The sequence below is a fragment of the Caretta caretta genome, chromosome 13 (genome assembly GCF_965140235.1).
Source record: "Caretta caretta isolate rCarCar2 chromosome 13, rCarCar1.hap1, whole genome shotgun sequence".
NCBI classification, from domain to species: Eukaryota; Metazoa; Chordata; order Testudines; family Cheloniidae; genus Caretta; species Caretta caretta.
The window spans coordinates 39,387,166-39,405,303 of NC_134218.1; the positions used below are offsets into that span (position 1 = coordinate 39,387,166).

The 18,138-nt window shown below is 50.6% G+C and overlaps 2 gene segments (V, D, J or C); both read right to left on the minus strand.

Moving 5' to 3' along the window:
* Positions 1-18,138, minus strand: part of LOC125629518 (immunoglobulin heavy constant gamma 2-like) — an 85,683-nt gene that overhangs the window by 64,144 nt on the left and 3,401 nt on the right.
* Positions 1-18,138, minus strand: part of LOC125629519 (immunoglobulin heavy constant mu-like) — a 28,128-nt gene that overhangs the window by 5,864 nt on the left and 4,126 nt on the right. Inside the window, 4 exon segments of the C gene segment in view lie at positions 1,362-1,694; positions 2,178-2,501; positions 3,419-3,742; positions 4,509-4,820. Coding sequence covers positions 1,362-1,694; positions 2,178-2,501; positions 3,419-3,742; positions 4,509-4,820 — 1,293 coding nt within the window.

An 18,138-nucleotide genomic window follows, 5' to 3' on the forward strand; every position in this document is an offset into this window, starting at 1 on the left:
AAGTTTTTATAAAGCAATTTGAAGGGAAAGGTCTACCAGGCATGGATAAACAAACGCTGACTGTTACATCAGAACGGCCAGATTGGGTCAGACCAACGGTCCAGCTAGCCCAGTATCCTGTCTTCTGACAGTAAATTGTGCAGGTATTTGTGTGCATCAGCAAAACACCTCAAAGGGAAATCCCAGTGGGCATGGAAGAATATTGTGATATATTCAACATCATTGTGGTTATGTGTTTTTATGTCTCTGATCTTTTATTTTCTTGGGAGACCAGACATTCAAGAGAAACCATGAGCCAGAAGAACCTTTAGGTGCCAAGATTACCCTGTGGGTTGACCATGAATACATCGAATGCCACAAGAACCATATGTGAGACCTCAATACTTCATGTGAGCCTATGCGTTGGATTGTGAGTGTACTGAATGACACCAGAGATTGCGTATGAGACTGAGTATTTCTTGTCACCTTGTGTGATAATCATGAAAGAATTGGATACCAGAGACTGTGCCTGATTCTCAATTGCCCCACTTTGGCACTGCAAAGTTACCTTAAAGTGGGCAGAAAGAACCCCCTGAGAGAACTTCCTGGGCAAAGGGTCTCCCAGGTGGATGGAGAATTGGTGTAAAGGTTCTGCAGAAGTACTAGTCCAGTCCAGTCTGGCTGGTGCTCACTGCTATCAGATGTGTCTATTGTCTGCTTCCCAGGGCCTATAGGAAAGCAGTGAGTATGTTAGAGCAGCCCCAAGGGTGCTCAGAGACCAGGAGAATACAGGGAATGGAAAGGGAATTTCAAGCTACTTTGGCCCCACTCTCTCTTCCAAATCACTGAGAATCAGCAGGAATTAAGTAACTGAGGCTCAAGCTAATTGTGTTCAGGGGCGTGAGAGGGAGGTGGAAAAGATGAGATTAGCAAGGAGAAGGTTGTGAGAGGGAGCGAGGACTGGAGAGAGAAAGACAGACAGACAGGAAGAGAGATGAGAATCATGACTGCAGTGCAAACATGAGTGCCCAGTTCCCATTTCATTTGGGCAATGAACTCTTGGAAACCCCTTCCCCACCTCTGGGGACACATCACATGGTATTTTCCCCAGAAAATGACTTAAATATTTTCCATTTTTTTCCCAAAATTGACTTTATTTCTAATTTTTTTTTAAAATATGCAGCCAACGATTTTCCATTCCAGAAACACCATTATTTTACACACATATAGGAGGGGGCATGTAACCTCTCCCCTTCCAAACAGCAGTTGGAGGAGTGAGAGGCACAATGGGGGATGGGACGGCAGGGGAGGGCGCGACGGTTAGTAGCAGGTATTGGCGGTATCGGACAGCACCAGCGAGACATTGACCAAGGTTGGTTTACCGGTGGACTTGTCCACGGTCCTCTGGGTCACCTGCAGGGGCAGCTTCTCATGTCCGACTAAGCAGGTGTAGGTGTTGCCGGCGTTCCACTCCTGCTCATTGATGTTCAGAGTGCTGTAGGCGAAGTACAGTGGTGGCTTGCTGGACTCCTGGATGGGCTCGGTGTTGATGTACTTGGAGGCGTTCATCTCCTCGCCGTTGCTCAGCCACTTGATGAAGAGGTCAGGGGGGTTGAAACCTTTCACCAGGCAGGTGACGGTGGCAGCTTCACGGAGGGCCAGCTGCTCAGAGGGGGGAGGGAAGATGTAGATGGATGGAGCGTGGCTGTTGGTTACTGTACAAAGAGAGAGAGTTGGAGAAAGAATGAACAAGTGACCTCGCTTGACCGAGGGGTCCTTGGACTTACGGCTCCTGGCCCTGGTCCAATGCAATGGACATGCACTAATGAACTTGCCTGGGTTTCTCTGCCATGGTGGGTTGCACAGACCACTGGCCTGCTCTTAGGTGGGAATGCTTGAGGGTTACACGGCCTGAGAGGTGATGGGGGTGAGTTCTTAGCTAGAGATACAGACCAAGGGTGGGATTTTCTAAAGTCACCCGAAGGAATTGGACGTCAAACTCCTACTAATTTCTAATGGGAGCTGGACACCCAGAGCCCTTAGGTAGCATTGCAAAGCTCGGCCTAAAACTGTTAGAGGAAGGAGAATTCTTTTCCCTTCTGATGGGTATTTTAACCCTTGCCCCACGAAATATCTGGCCCCAGGTCAGTAATGACCAGCTGTGAGCACAACCAAGCTGACGGAAGAGGGTCACCTACCAGGCTGTTTGGTCAAAGTCTTTTCAATGGGGAAGATGCGGTCTGGATGATCCACTTTGCAGATGTACGAGTCTCCTCTCTCCCACTCGTCTGCGCACACAGAGGCTGTGGCATCCACGCTGAAACGGCCATTGCTCTGCACCTTACGTTCTCCGAGGCTGGTCTTCAGCTCCTTGCCATCCTCTCTCCTCCAGGTCACATTGAGCCCCTCCGTGGATTGCATGTTAATGACCCTGCAGGTCAGTATGGCCGATTTGCGGATGTAAATATCAGCGAAAGTAGGCGGGATCACCAGGACATCGATGTTAGAGGGATAGTCAATAGCTGGGAGGCAGAAAGAGATGGGTGAGAATTCTCATTCGATTACCCGTGGGCTGTGTAATTTTTAAAAGAATTACGTTGTTCTTCGTGTCCAGAAGATGCCCCTACCCAGTACACCTGAGCATCAACTCAATGAGCCAGAAGCTTCCCTTAATTTTAATTTTTCTAGGGAAGGAGGGAATTTTAATGTGGGATGAGGTGTTCCTCACCTCCTGCCCTAAGCTGTTCTGCAACTTCGCTGTGTGGCTGTTAGACAGCCCCTGCACCCCCACAGAGGTGGCTGTATCTCGTTGCTGGATGACGGATCCCTGTATAAGCAGCTGCCTCTCCCCTGTGGCTGCATCTCAGCACTAGAGGAGGGATCCCTGTCTTATTTTAGAGGTCTCATCCCATGCCCCAGTGGCCCATTGCTTACTTAACTTCAATTCTTCTTGTGCCAGGTCCAGTGGCTAATTCACACAGGGCTGTTTTTTGGTTTGGTAGAACACAGAAGAGTTTGAAGGCAATAATCTATTGATCTATCTATGGTGTATACATATAGCTCCTATTACCATAGTATCTGAGCACCTCACAACATCCCAGTGAGAGGAAGATGCGTTTATCCTGGTTGTACTGATGGGGAACAGAGGCCCAGAGAGGCTAAGATGTGCCCTAACCACAGTCTTTCCTGGGGATCTATGATGTTCAAAATAATCAAGGATGTTTAGGGGTGCGCTAGGGGAGAGTTAAGGACAGAGTTTTCAGAAGGGCTCCCTGGGAAAGGAGTTATTTTCAAAACCTGGCCCTAAATATGGGTTATGAGTCCTTGGAAAGTCTCAGACACTTGGCCCTTGGGTTACATGAACACACCTTGAGTGGAGCTGGGGGATGGGTCATGATAGTTTCAGAGAGGGATGGAACCCCTGAAGGTCACAACTTACTTGCACACTCGAAAGACTTGCTAGTGTTAATCATCTCGCTGAAATTCGTGGTGTCCACCTTGCAGCTATATTTGCGGTCGGCATCCCAATCTTTCTCCAAGATAGACAGCTGGCTGATGTGGGTATAATAACCAGTGGGGCCGTTGGAGACAGGGCTATGAGTGGTGACTCCAGAGGTGACCGGTGCCCCATCCTTCAGCCATGTGAAGGTAGCAGTCTGGCTGCAGAGGTTTGTAACGCGGCAGATGATTGTGGAATTTTTATAGGGCTCTAGGAATTGGTTTCTGGATGGGGGACGGATGGTCATAATGGCTCCGTCAGGTGCTAACATGAAAGACAAAAGCAAGGGGTGGGAATGACAGTTATCACATGTGAACTTGGCACCAGAATGTAGAATATGCAAAGCTGACAGTGTGTGTATGGGGGCTGCAGGGCCCGTGTCTCTTTCTTTACATCTGATGGGCTCTGCTATCAGCCAGTAGCTGAATGGCCTGCAACCTAAACCACCTTCCACTACAGCACAGTGCTTAGACTGCAAAGGGGTGTCCCCTTCATAAGCTCCACCCACAATCACAAGCTCCACCCCCACAGACCCTGAGCATGGAGTTTCTGGTAGAATGGCCAGCCATGAAGGAGCTAACATGTTCCCATTTATGTGGTCAACATTAAACTCCAGAACTGAGAAGAGAACTCAAGAGTCCTCTCTCCCATGTCCCAGTCTGACCGACTGGACCCCACTCCCCTCCCAGAGTCACCCAGGAGTCCTGAGCCTATTCTGACCTACTAGACCCCTCTCCCCTCCCAGAGCTAGAGACAGAACACAGGTGTTCTGGCTCACAGTGCCTCCCTGCTCTAACCCACTAGACCCTGCTCCAATCCCAGAGTTGGGGATGGAACCCAGGAGTCCTGTCCCTAGGAAACATAGGGACCCACTCTTTCTTATGTATAGCTCTGTTGGTGCTTTTCTAATGAGCCTCTCCCCAAAGTAGCTAGATGTAATAGCCGAAAGGCCTGCAATTATCCAGTGACTCCATGCTGGGTTGTAAGTAATTGTGTATATTGTCCAGAAGAAGAGAATGAAACTACTTACAACACTGGGGATGTAGAATTAATGTGATGTTCTTATTCCCATTTGGGTGTTTGGCTGAGCAATAGAAAACCCCTTGTGCTGTGGAGGCAGGGAGCGATAGCTGACTGGTGGCAGTGTAGGTCCCAGCTGTATTCAGGACCGAGGGGAATTCCTCGATGCCACTGGTGATGGGGTTTTTGTTATCACTCCAGGAGAAAGTGATTGAGTCCGGAAGGAAGTCCTTTGCCAAGCAGCCCAGTGCGACAGGATCTTGACTCGTGTCGGTCCCGCAGGAAGGGTAGAGCGGGAAAAGAGATGGGGCAGCTGGGGACGCTGAGGATCAAAACAATGAAAGGATGGGGGTGGGAGAAGGGCAGAGAAGAGACATTAAAGCACCACCATGGGGCATGTAGGGGAGCTACTGAACTTGAGAAAGAGAATTGCAGCTTGGTTAGGGGGAGAAAAAAGCAAGTGTTATCCCACATTCAGATATGCATCGCCCTGGGATGAGTCACTAGGAAAGGGCAACTTCCTGGGGGTGACGTCCCCACGTTGAAGGTCCTAGCTTCCGTTGTGTGCACATATAACCCTGATGTACTTGAACATCCATAGACTCCAAGGCCAGAAGGGACCACTGTGATCATCTAGTTTCACACGGGCCAGAGAACTGCCCCACAATAATTCCTAGAGCAGATCTTTCAGAAGAACATCCAAGCTTGATTTAAAAGTTGTCATATATGGCCCCAGGTTCATATTGTTTACAGACATATGGCCCATCACTCCATATACACAGACATAGGAACCCAGCCCCCTTGTATATATGGCACAGCCCCCCTCTTGTATACAGACATAGGGCCCCAAGCTCCTTATATATACGGTCCAGTCCTCTTGTATACTTGCATATGGCCCCAGTTCCTCTTATGCATCTATGGCCCAGTCCTCTTGTGTGTATGGCCCCAGTTCCCTTGACATGCCTCAATACCCCTTTGCTTGTGAGGAGACTCCAAGGCCTCTCTGGCCCTGTAGGAATGGAGTGAGATTCAACACCAACTTCTCCCCCTCAGATCAATGTATGGTTCCCAACAGCCATATGCTGAAAGTCCGTGATCAGTTGTCCATTGGTGGTTGAGTCCCCCTTTCCTGAATTAGTCACTCGACCCCAGCAGAGCCCTGATCAGCGACGTCATTACTCTGCCAACCCAGCCAGTGCAAACCTCTGTCCCCAACACTTTCCCATGGTGCACCACTGCTGAAAAAGTGGCACCTTTCTGCATTGCCCAAAGGGTCAGCCTGGCTGGAAGTCACCTCCCATTATGAATAGCACCGGGCACAACGCAGAGCTGAGGCGTGAGCCAGGCAACCCCGTGGAAAGAGCTAAAGATTTGCTGCCCCATGCTTGCTTTAAAATGTGCAGTAAAAGATGGTCAGTCCAGCATGTTTGGATGGTACAAATTCCCACCGAGTCCCCGTTGCTTCCAAGAGCCCAAAGCCTTTGGAGAACCTGAGCTCTTTGGAGAAACACAAACATATGAGTGTATCCTCTACACTAAGCAATGTCTCTGCAGAGCTTTCCTCGCCTCTTTCCTTCCTTCTCCATCTCACTATTTTTCCCCTTCCCCACCAGTTTTCCTTCACTCTTGTTCTTCTCACAAAGCAGAAACCTCAGCCAGTTTACATCACCTGGGAATCTGGCCCCACTGATTTGAATGAAGGGACACCTTGTTTACACCAACTGGGGACATGGCCCAGAAAATCGTTTCTTGTCTCGTTCACCTTCTTTCTATCACCAAATTCTGGCAAACTCAGAACAAAAGCTCAGATTGGAGGAGACCAATATCTGGCCAAATTCTGACTCAAACCAGCCCCCAGACCTCCGAAACCAGGAGACCTTTATCAGGACGACAAGGGGGCCGCAGGTAACAAGGGACCCCCTATATATGTCCAAAAGCAGCCTGCTACAAAGACCAGGAATGGGTTGAAGAAGGGATGCACTGTCCCAGCCCCAAATGGGACAGATCTCACTGGGAGAGTTGGTACACACAGGATGTGAACGGACCGTGTCCTGCCAGGGGCTGGCCCAGAATTACTAAGGATGGGAACCGGAACCAGAGAAGGACAAACCCTTCAGATCGAGCCCCACAAAGACAGAGTCTTATACAGAACAGAACAGTACCTGGCAACCTTCATACCAGTATGGGCTAGGACGGCTGGAACCGCTAGGAATCCACTGATACAGCTGGTGCTGATACAGACCAAGCTAGGGGGATCAGGTACCACCAGAAACCAGGATCCTGCTCACCCAGCCCGGTGCTGATACAGACCCAGCTAGGGGGATCCAGTACCACCAGGGACCAGGACTCTGCTCACCCAGTCCGGTGCTGACACAGACCAAGGTAGGAGGGATCCGGTACCACCGGGGACCGGGACCCTGCTCACCCAGCCCGGTGCTGATACAGACCCAGCTAGGGGGATCCAGTACCACCAGGGACCAGGACTCTGCTCACCCAGTCCGGTGCTGACACAGACCCAGGTAGGAGGGATCCGGTACCACCGGCGACCGGGACCCTGCTCACCTAGCCCAGTGCTGATACAGACCCAGCTAGGGGGGATCCCATAACACCGGGGACCGGGATCCTGCTCACCCAGCCCAGTGCTGATACAGACCCAGCTAGGGGGGATCCGGTACCACCGGGGACTGGGACCCAGCTCACCCAGCCTATTGTTGATACAGACCTAGGTAGGGGGATCCTGTACCACCAGGGTCTGGGACCCTGCTCACCCAGCCCAGTGCTCATACAGACCCAGCTAGGGAGGATCTGGTACCACCAGGGACCGGGACCCTGCTCATCCAGCCTGGTGCTGATACAGACCCAGCGAGGGGGGATCCAGTACCACCAGGGACCAGGACCCTACTCACCCATCCCCGTGCTGATACAGACCAGCTAGGGGGGATCCAGTACCACCAGGGACCAGGACCCTGCTCATCCAGCCTGGTGCTGTTACAGACCCATCTAGGGGGATCCGGTACCACTGGGGACTAGAACCCTGCTCATCCAGCCTGGTGCTCATACAGACCCAGCTAGGGGGGATCCGGTACCACTGGGGACCGGGATCCTGTTCACCCAGCCTGGCGCTGATACAGACCTAGGCAGGGGGATCCGGTACCACCGGGGACCAGGACCCTGCTCGGTGCTGATACAGACCCAGCTTGCGGGAGGATCCGGTACCAGCGGCGAGCAGGACCCTGCTCACCCAGCCTGGTGCTGATACGGACCCAGCTAGGGGGGATCCGGTAGCACCAGGGACCGGGATCCTGCTCACCCAGCCCCGTGCTGATACAGACCTAGGTAGGGGGATCCGGTACCCCGGGGACCAGGACCCTGCTCACCCAGCCCGGTGCTGATACAGACCCAGCTAGGGGGGATCCGGTAGCACCAGGGACCGGGATCCTGCTCACCCAGCCCCGTGCTGATACAGACCTAGGTAGGGGGATCCGGTACCACCGGGGACCAGGACCCTGCTCACCCAGCCCGGTGCTGATACAGACCCAGCTAGGGGGGATCCGGTACCACTGGGGACCAGGACCCTGCTCACCCAGCCTGGTGCTGATACAGACCCAGCTAGGGGGGATCCGGTACCACCGGGGACCGGGACCCTGCTCACCCAGCCTGGTGCTGTTACAGACCCAGCTAAGGGGGATCCAGTACCACCGGGGACCAGGACCCTGCTCATCCAGCCTGGTGCTGATACAGACCCAGCTAGGGGGGATCCAGTACCACCGGGGACCAGGACCCTGCTCACCCAGCCTGGTGCTGATACAGACCAAGCAAGGGGGATCCTGTACCAACAGGGCCCGGGACCCTGCTCACCCAGCCCAGTGCTCATAGAGACCCAGCTATGGGGGATCTGGTACCACCAGGGACCGGGACCCTGCTCACCCAGCCTGGTGCTGATACAGACCAGCTAGGGGGGATCCGGTACCACCGGGGACCGGGACCCTGCTCACCCAGCCTGGTGCTGATACAGACCCAGCTAGGGGGGATCCGGTACCACTGGGGACCAGGACCCTGCTCACCCAGCCCGGTGCTGTTACATACCCAGCTAGGGGGGATCCAGTACCACCAGGGACCAGGACCCTGCTCACCCAGGCCGGTGCTGTTACAGACCCAGCTAGGGGGGATCCAGTACCACCGGGGACCAGGACCCTGCTCACCCAGCCCGATGCTGATACAGACCAAGCTAGGGGGATCCTGTACCACCAGGGCCTGGTACCCTGCTCACCCAGCCCAGTGCTCATAGAGACCCAGCTAGGGGGGATCTGGTACCACCAGGGCCTGGGACCCTGCTCACCCAGCCCAGTGCTCATACAGACCCAGCTAGGGGGGATCTGGTTCCACCAGGGACCAGGACCCTGCTCACCCAGCCCGGTGCTGATACAGACCTAGCTAGGGGGGATCCGGTACCACTGAGGACCGGGATCCTGTTCACCCAGCCTAGCGCTGATACAGACCTAGGCAGGGGGATCCGGTACCACCGGGGACCAGGACCCTGCTCGGTGCTGATAGAGACGTAGCTAGGGGGGATCCGGTACCACTGGGGACCAGGACCCTGCTCACCCAGCCTGGTGCTGATACAGACCCAGCTAGGGGGGATCCGGTACCACCGGGGACCGGGACCCTGCTCACCCAGCCTGGTGCTGATACAGACCCAGCTAGGGGGATCCGGTAACATCGGGGACTAGAACCCTGCTCACCCAGCCCGGTGCTGATACAGACCTAGCTCGGGGGGATCCGGTACCACTGGGGACCGGGATCCTGTTCACCCAGCCTAGCGCTGATACAGACCTAGGCAGGGGGATCCGGTACCACCGGGGACCAGGACCCTGCTCGGTGCTGATACAGATCCAGCTTGCGGGAGGATCCGGTACCAGCGGCGAGCAGGACCCTGCTCACCCAGCCTGGTGCTGATACGGACCCAGCTAGGGGGGATCTGGTACCACCGGGGACCAGGACCCTGCTCACCCAGCCCGGTGCTGATACAGACCCAGCTAGGGGGGATCCGGTAGCACCAGGGACCGGGATCCTGCTCACCCAGCCCCGTGCTGATACAGACCAAGCAAGGGGGATCCTGTACCAGCAGCGACCAGGACCCTGCTCACCCAGCCCGGTGCTGTTACAGACCCAGCTAGGGGGGATCCAGTACCACCGGGGACCAGGACCCTGCTCACCCAGCCCGGTGCTGTTACAGACCCAGCTAGGGGGGATCCAGTACCACCAGGGACCAGGACCCTGCTCACCCAGCCCAGTGCTGTTACAGACCCAGCTAGGGGGGATCCAGTACCACCGGGGACCAGGACCCTGCTCACCCAGCCCGGTGCTGATACAGACCCAGCTAGGGGGGATCCAGTACCACCGGGGACCAGGACCCTGCTCACCCAGCCCGGTGCTGATACAGACCCAGCTAGGGGGGATCCAGTACCACCAGGGACCAGGACCCTGCTCGGTGCTGATACAGACCCAGCTAAGGGGGATCCAGTACCACCGGGGACCAGGACTCTGCTCACCCAGTCCGGTGCTGACACAGACCAAGGTAGGAGGGATCCGGTACCACCGGGGACCGGGACCCTGCTCACCCAGCCCGGTGCTGATACAGACCCAGCTAGGGGGATCCAGTACCACCAGGGACCAGGACTCTGCTCACCCAGTCCGGTGCTGACACAGACCCAGGTAGGAGGGATCCGGTACCACCGGCGACCGGGACCCTGCTCACCTAGCCCAGTGCTGATACAGACCCAGCTAGGGGGGATCCCATAACACCGGGGACCGGGATCCTGCTCACCCAGCCCAGTGCTGATACAGACCCAGCTAGGGGGGATCCGGTACCACCGGGGACTGGGACCCAGCTCACCCAGCCTATTGTTGATACAGACCTAGGTAGGGGGATCCTGTACCACCAGGGTCTGGGACCCTGCTCACCCAGCCCAGTGCTCATACAGACCCAGCTAGGGAGGATCTGGTACCACCAGGGACCGGGACCCTGCTCATCCAGCCTGGTGCTGATACAGACCCAGCGAGGGGGGATCCAGTACCACCAGGGACCAGGACCCTACTCACCCATCCCCGTGCTGATACAGACCAGCTAGGGGGGATCCAGTACCACCAGGGACCAGGACCCTGCTCATCCAGCCTGGTGCTGTTACAGACCCATCTAGGGGGATCCGGTACCACTGGGGACTAGAACCCTGCTCATCCAGCCTGGTGCTCATACAGACCCAGCTAGGGGGGATCCGGTACCACTGGGGACCGGGATCCTGTTCACCCAGCCTGGCGCTGATACAGACCTAGGCAGGGGGATCCGGTACCACCGGGGACCAGGACCCTGCTCGGTGCTGATACAGACCCAGCTTGCGGGAGGATCCGGTACCAGCGGCGAGCAGGACCCTGCTCACCCAGCCTGGTGCTGATACGGACCCAGCTAGGGGGGATCCGGTAGCACCAGGGACCGGGATCCTGCTCACCCAGCCCCGTGCTGATACAGACCTAGGTAGGGGGATCCGGTACCCCGGGGACCAGGACCCTGCTCACCCAGCCCGGTGCTGATACAGACCCAGCTAGGGGGGATCCGGTAGCACCAGGGACCGGGATCCTGCTCACCCAGCCCCGTGCTGATACAGACCTAGGTAGGGGGATCCGGTACCACCGGGGACCAGGACCCTGCTCACCCAGCCCGGTGCTGATACAGACCCAGCTAGGGGGGATCCGGTACCACTGGGGACCAGGACCCTGCTCACCCAGCCTGGTGCTGATACAGACCCAGCTAGGGGGGATCCGGTACCACCGGGGACCGGGACCCTGCTCACCCAGCCTGGTGCTGTTACAGACCCAGCTAAGGGGGATCCAGTACCACCGGGGACCAGGACCCTGCTCATCCAGCCTGGTGCTGATACAGACCCAGCTAGGGGGGATCCAGTACCACCGGGGACCAGGACCCTGCTCACCCAGCCTGGTGCTGATACAGACCAAGCAAGGGGGATCCTGTACCAACAGGGCCCGGGACCCTGCTCACCCAGCCCAGTGCTCATAGAGACCCAGCTATGGGGGATCTGGTACCACCAGGGACCGGGACCCTGCTCACCCAGCCTGGTGCTGATACAGACCAGCTAGGGGGGATCCGGTACCACCGGGGACCGGGACCCTGCTCACCCAGCCTGGTGCTGATACAGACCCAGCTAGGGGGGATCCGGTACCACTGGGGACCAGGACCCTGCTCACCCAGCCCGGTGCTGTTACATACCCAGCTAGGGGGGATCCAGTACCACCAGGGACCAGGACCCTGCTCACCCAGGCCGGTGCTGTTACAGACCCAGCTAGGGGGGATCCAGTACCACCGGGGACCAGGACCCTGCTCACCCAGCCCGATGCTGATACAGACCAAGCTAGGGGGATCCTGTACCACCAGGGCCTGGTACCCTGCTCACCCAGCCCAGTGCTCATAGAGACCCAGCTAGGGGGGATCTGGTACCACCAGGGCCTGGGACCCTGCTCACCCAGCCCAGTGCTCATACAGACCCAGCTAGGGGGGATCTGGTTCCACCAGGGACCAGGACCCTGCTCACCCAGCCCGGTGCTGATACAGACCTAGCTAGGGGGGATCCGGTACCACTGAGGACCGGGATCCTGTTCACCCAGCCTAGCGCTGATACAGACCTAGGCAGGGGGATCCGGTACCACCGGGGACCAGGACCCTGCTCGGTGCTGATAGAGACGTAGCTAGGGGGGATCCGGTACCACTGGGGACCAGGACCCTGCTCACCCAGCCTGGTGCTGATACAGACCCAGCTAGGGGGGATCCGGTACCACCGGGGACCGGGACCCTGCTCACCCAGCCTGGTGCTGATACAGACCCAGCTAGGGGGATCCGGTAACATCGGGGACTAGAACCCTGCTCACCCAGCCCGGTGCTGATACAGACCTAGCTCGGGGGGATCCGGTACCACTGGGGACCGGGATCCTGTTCACCCAGCCTAGCGCTGATACAGACCTAGGCAGGGGGATCCGGTACCACCGGGGACCAGGACCCTGCTCGGTGCTGATACAGATCCAGCTTGCGGGAGGATCCGGTACCAGCGGCGAGCAGGACCCTGCTCACCCAGCCTGGTGCTGATACGGACCCAGCTAGGGGGGATCTGGTACCACCGGGGACCAGGACCCTGCTCACCCAGCCCGGTGCTGATACAGACCCAGCTAGGGGGGATCCGGTAGCACCAGGGACCGGGATCCTGCTCACCCAGCCCCGTGCTGATACAGACCAAGCAAGGGGGATCCTGTACCAGCAGCGACCAGGACCCTGCTCACCCAGCCCGGTGCTGTTACAGACCCAGCTAGGGGGGATCCAGTACCACCGGGGACCAGGACCCTGCTCACCCAGCCCGGTGCTGTTACAGACCCAGCTAGGGGGGATCCAGTACCACCAGGGACCAGGACCCTGCTCACCCAGCCCAGTGCTGTTACAGACCCAGCTAGGGGGGATCCAGTACCACCGGGGACCAGGACCCTGCTCACCCAGCCCGGTGCTGATACAGACCCAGCTAGGGGGGATCCAGTACCACCGGGGACCAGGACCCTGCTCACCCAGCCCGGTGCTGATACAGACCCAGCTAGGGGGGATCCAGTACCACCAGGGACCAGGACCCTGCTCGGTGCTGATACAGACCCAGCTAAGGGGGATCCAGTACCACCGGGGACCAGGACCCTGCTCACCCAGCCCAGTGCTGTTACAGACCCAGCTAGGGGGGATCCAGTACCACCGGGGACCAGGACCCTGCTCACCCAGCCCGGTGCTGATACAGACCCAGCTAGGGGGGATCCAGTACCACCAGGGACCAGGACCCTGCTCACCCAATCCGGTGCTGATAGAGGCCCAACAGAAGCGAGCCATACCGGGGGACCATTCTGACCTTTATCTATCAGTAGCCTTCTATTTAGTCAATTATTCAATTAAATTGTGAATTTAAAAAAATCTATTAGTTAAATAAGAAATCTTTCTAATTAATTACGTATTTCCATTGTACCCGGTGGCTAAGAAATATTCGATTAATAAGGTTACTTAGTATTTAGAATATCCGGCTCACCTATGAATCACTCCAGGAGTGAATTTGTAATTAAGTTAAGGGATAGATTCTCTAAGGTTTACACGGTGCTAAAACAGGTCAATGAGAGGGAGGAAAAGCATGTAAAACAGAGGCAGGCACGTTCATTTAATTTAAATTCCCAATAATCTGCCTTTTTCCCCCCTCAAGAAAAAGCAAATTACTCCCTAAATTAAAGTAAAAACTGCATTTCTAATTTCATCCAAGTCAACAGCTCTAGCTCCCTCCTTTTCCTCAGGGAAACGAGTCTGAAATCCCTACGGACTGCCAAAATAATTGAAAATAAACCCTGACTCTTTAAAATCAGCTCAGTTCACTGGTCTCTCGCTCTGATTTTACGCCACCACAGAAAGACAAACACAAAGATATTGACTTGGAAAATATACTCAAATAAACATTGAGACTAACTTCAGCTAAATTCAGAACCACCCTTCTCATTTTTGCACACAAGTATTATAAAAAATAATTCTTAGAGAAAATTAACTGCTGAACTATATAGCATTAAAATGAACATCATCTGTCAGGCTCTATCTTATTAATGAAATCAATAGTAATTTCTAAAATATACTATTAGTAATTCAATAAACTAAGTGTTTTACCAATAAATCAAGATTAGTTCCTAAATCATATTAACAAATCAAAATTCCAAAATGATGTATAAATAATTAACTGTCCATTTCTTATTAATGAACAATATTTTCTTTTGATCCCTATATAAGTATTAACTGACAAACTGTCTATTAATAAAGTGATATCTACAGCCACCCTGAAATTATTTCTAACAAAGTATTCATCAATATGGATTTACAGATGTGCAGGGTATACTTGTCTTTCAAAGAAAATCTAACGTTATTTTCTAAATTGTTGGAATGCAAATAAATGAGCACAAGTCTTAGCGGGGAAATAAAAGGACTTTTGCATCCATTTAACATCATTAGATAAATATTCAAAAAGATAATTAGGTTTCTTACCAACTGAGTCTCTGTTGAGATGCCATTTTATGTCTTTCTTGACATTCCATTTCCAATGATGGATTAATTAATTGCCTCGTAGATATTTTTTCTTAAATATCTCTTGTCTTCCAAGTAATTTTTATGGCTTGGTAAAAATATCTCAAATGGAAGTGCATGGCTGATAATATTCTCTTTAAAATTGAATTGGGGTTTGAATACATGTTCAAATATTTTCATGAAACACAAAGTTATTTAAAAAATTCTCAATTAAAATAATTTTCCTTGACATAACTTGTATATGATTTAACATCACATAAAGTTTTGATTTGGAAAATGATAAAATTTCTGCCACTGAACTTCATTTAAAGCAAATGCAGGTTTATTTTCTTTCAGCGGTGGGTCTTCGATATCAAATTTAAAATCAAGTAATTTATTAAATGTTTGTTGATGGTTTTTGGTTTCTACTCATAAAAAATTCTATTGGATTAAAGCTTTTTTATCAATCTAATTAATTTTATAGATTGAATTCTATTGGATTAAAGTTTGTTAATGAATCTAATTAATTCTATGACTAAAAATACAATTAGGCTATTTTTATTGATTTAAGATTCTATTTTAGATTAAAGTTTTTGATCAATCTAATTACTTTTATTTCATTCAAATTTATAGATAAATCCGATACTATCGGTTAAAATTAGACTGCATTAAAGTGTGTACATTTATCTAATTGCATTAATTATAAATCTGGCTAAATAGTAATATCTATTTTTCAACTTCACATGCTCACAAATTCCTAGCAAAACTTCCCTCAGGTTTCCTGTTAGAAAACTTTAAATAACTAAATGAACAAACTACTACACAGATTGTGAAACCATCAATCTTGTTTCAGCATTGGGGGTGGCTGGGTGGGGAATAGACCCCTTGATTTCTCTTCCAGCCCTCCATTTCTATGATTTTATTATTCCTCTTGTTCATTATAAGATAGACTAGGAAATCACAAATAAATTATTCTCTGAAAAGGAAGATTAACTAAGAAATTGCTAATCTATTTTTCTCTTTTAATAAAAGATCATCGAGGAAAGTAGAATGAAATTATTCTTGTTTAACACAAAGCAGTAGATTTGTGCAAAATAATAATCATTGAAAGTCATTTGCAGGGAGATGTAGCCAATATTGTCTAGTGAAAACAACAGTAGCTTAATTTAGCTCAAGACTTTTATCAACATGTTGATCTCTGCCACCTGCTAAGATTTTATTTTCACACCCAACAGATGTGACTTTGTTGTTTGAAACCTTCTGGCCTATCATGCAAAACTGACTCCAAGGGGGTGATGTTTTTGAAACCAGAAAGGTTATTTAAGGAAACATTGGTCTAAAAATAAACGGAACTGAAAAACAAACCTCTGCCAGCTGGAGGCTAAACCACCCAAGGCCCCTGTAGGCTAGAATCGGCCATCTTGGTTCTACACTCAAGGAACACTTTTATTTTATTTTATTCATTATTGTGAATTCAGATTCGGAGACACACTGAGTAGCACTTTAATCCAGCAGTGGTCTTGCTGATTTGAACATGACTGCTCCAGGAGTAAAGTACTACTTAATGGGAGTCAGAGTGTCAAAAATCTCTTTCTTTTTTAAAAGTATTAATAATTGTCAGCACCCATTTTATAATGGACTGAGGCTGAATTGGACATGAAAGGCATTGGAAGTTCCACATCTAACCCCTTAAACCTCTTTGACAATCCCAGTTTGATCTAAAGTGCATTGAAAGCCCCCTGGTCCGTATAGAGAATAATTACGTGGTTTGCACCATCAGAGGAAAATAGATCTTTTGTTAGATTAATATTTAAAATGAAGCATGTAATCAAAGTTATGGGGGAGATTTTCCAGGGCAAATATGACAGTCAGGCAACTAATCTTCCCCATAACATTTATTAGCTTAATAATTATCAAAAAAGCTTTCTAATCATTTCCCCCGTGGTAACAAAACATGAAATATTTGTCCCTGTCTTTAAAAATGCTTACTGAATTCTATTAGAGTTGTCCATTAGACAAATAGGTACAATTTTCAAAAGCAACGAAGTGATCTATAAACCTAAACTCAATTTTCAACAGCGACATAGGCATTTAAGAATTTAAATCTTAATGAAAGTCATTATTTAGTTTGAACTATTACTAAGTATTTTTCATCTGAGCCTGAAATTTCAATTGAGTGAAATTTCCCTCCTAATCTTATTGCTTCTGATTATTTATTTTTTTCAGCAGCAATAACGTGAAGAAAAAAAATTAAATAACCCTGGCCTATGGACCAATAAATGAATATTAACAGAGAAATCAATTGGGCAATTATTTCTAAACTCAGTCCTGTCATGTTAAAAAGTTTAAATCAGATTTGCAGTCTCTAATGCCGGAAGGTTGGGTCAGGGGAAGGCAAAATTTAAAGTTTTTACATGTGTTATTGTGAGGAGGGTAGTTTATCCTCAGAAATGTAAGATAAATAGATAGATATGAAACCCAGGGAGCTCGCAGAGACAGATAGACTATATACATTGATCGATAAATTAGATAGCAAAAAATAGAGTGAGTGATTAGAGACAGAGGTTGAATAGACAGATTAGATAAAATGAGATATATAGCAAGAAAGATAGATAGTGAGAAAGAGAGGTAGGAGTGTATAGGAATAGAGAGAGGTTTGATTTATGATCGGCAGACATAACAATACCCCCAAACTCATTTGGACTTTGGGAGACCACAGACTGCAGAATGGGGCCCTTTTCACACAGAGAACGCCTTCCCTCACTATTAGACATACAAGCAATAATAATATTGATTTACCTGAGGTAACGGTGACCTGGGTTCCTTGTCCCCAGTTGTAGAAAGCATAGTTATCCCCCAAATCAGCCTCTTTTGGGAGTCTGCACAAATACCTTATCTATGCAATGAGTCACTATTTTTACTATGTATTTGGTGGGCTTAGAAGATCTAAAATACTTTTAAAATTTATCCTAGAAAGACCTGATCATGTTTAAATTCAAGTTAAGCATTAAAATACAAGATGCCATTAAAACTCATATCATTTATCTAATTGGTATTAATTTAAGACTACAATTAAATACCCTAGCAGGGAAATATTTTTATTTTAGAAGGTCAGACTTTTTACTGCCTTTCCTCATTATTATGCACAGAGAAAATCCTTATTTAGTTATTCATTCATGTCTTTATTTGGATTAATAAAATCAACTGTTAATTAATTGATGTATTAAAACAGCAATCTGGCAATGAGTTAAAACCCTTGTCAATCAATCAATAGCCTGTCCTATTTTTTTTTTTGTCATTTATGACTAAAAGAATAGAATAAGAAGGTGACTGAGATAGTTAAATATAAACAGGACAAGACCCTAGACCATACCCTAGAAGAGATAATCCTGCATTATCCAGAGGAACTAGATTATCTTCCCATTTATGCCCTTCTAAACACTTACAAATATAGAAAACGTAGGGTTAAAATCTTTTACCTGACGTTACGGTGACCATGGTACCTTGTCCCCAG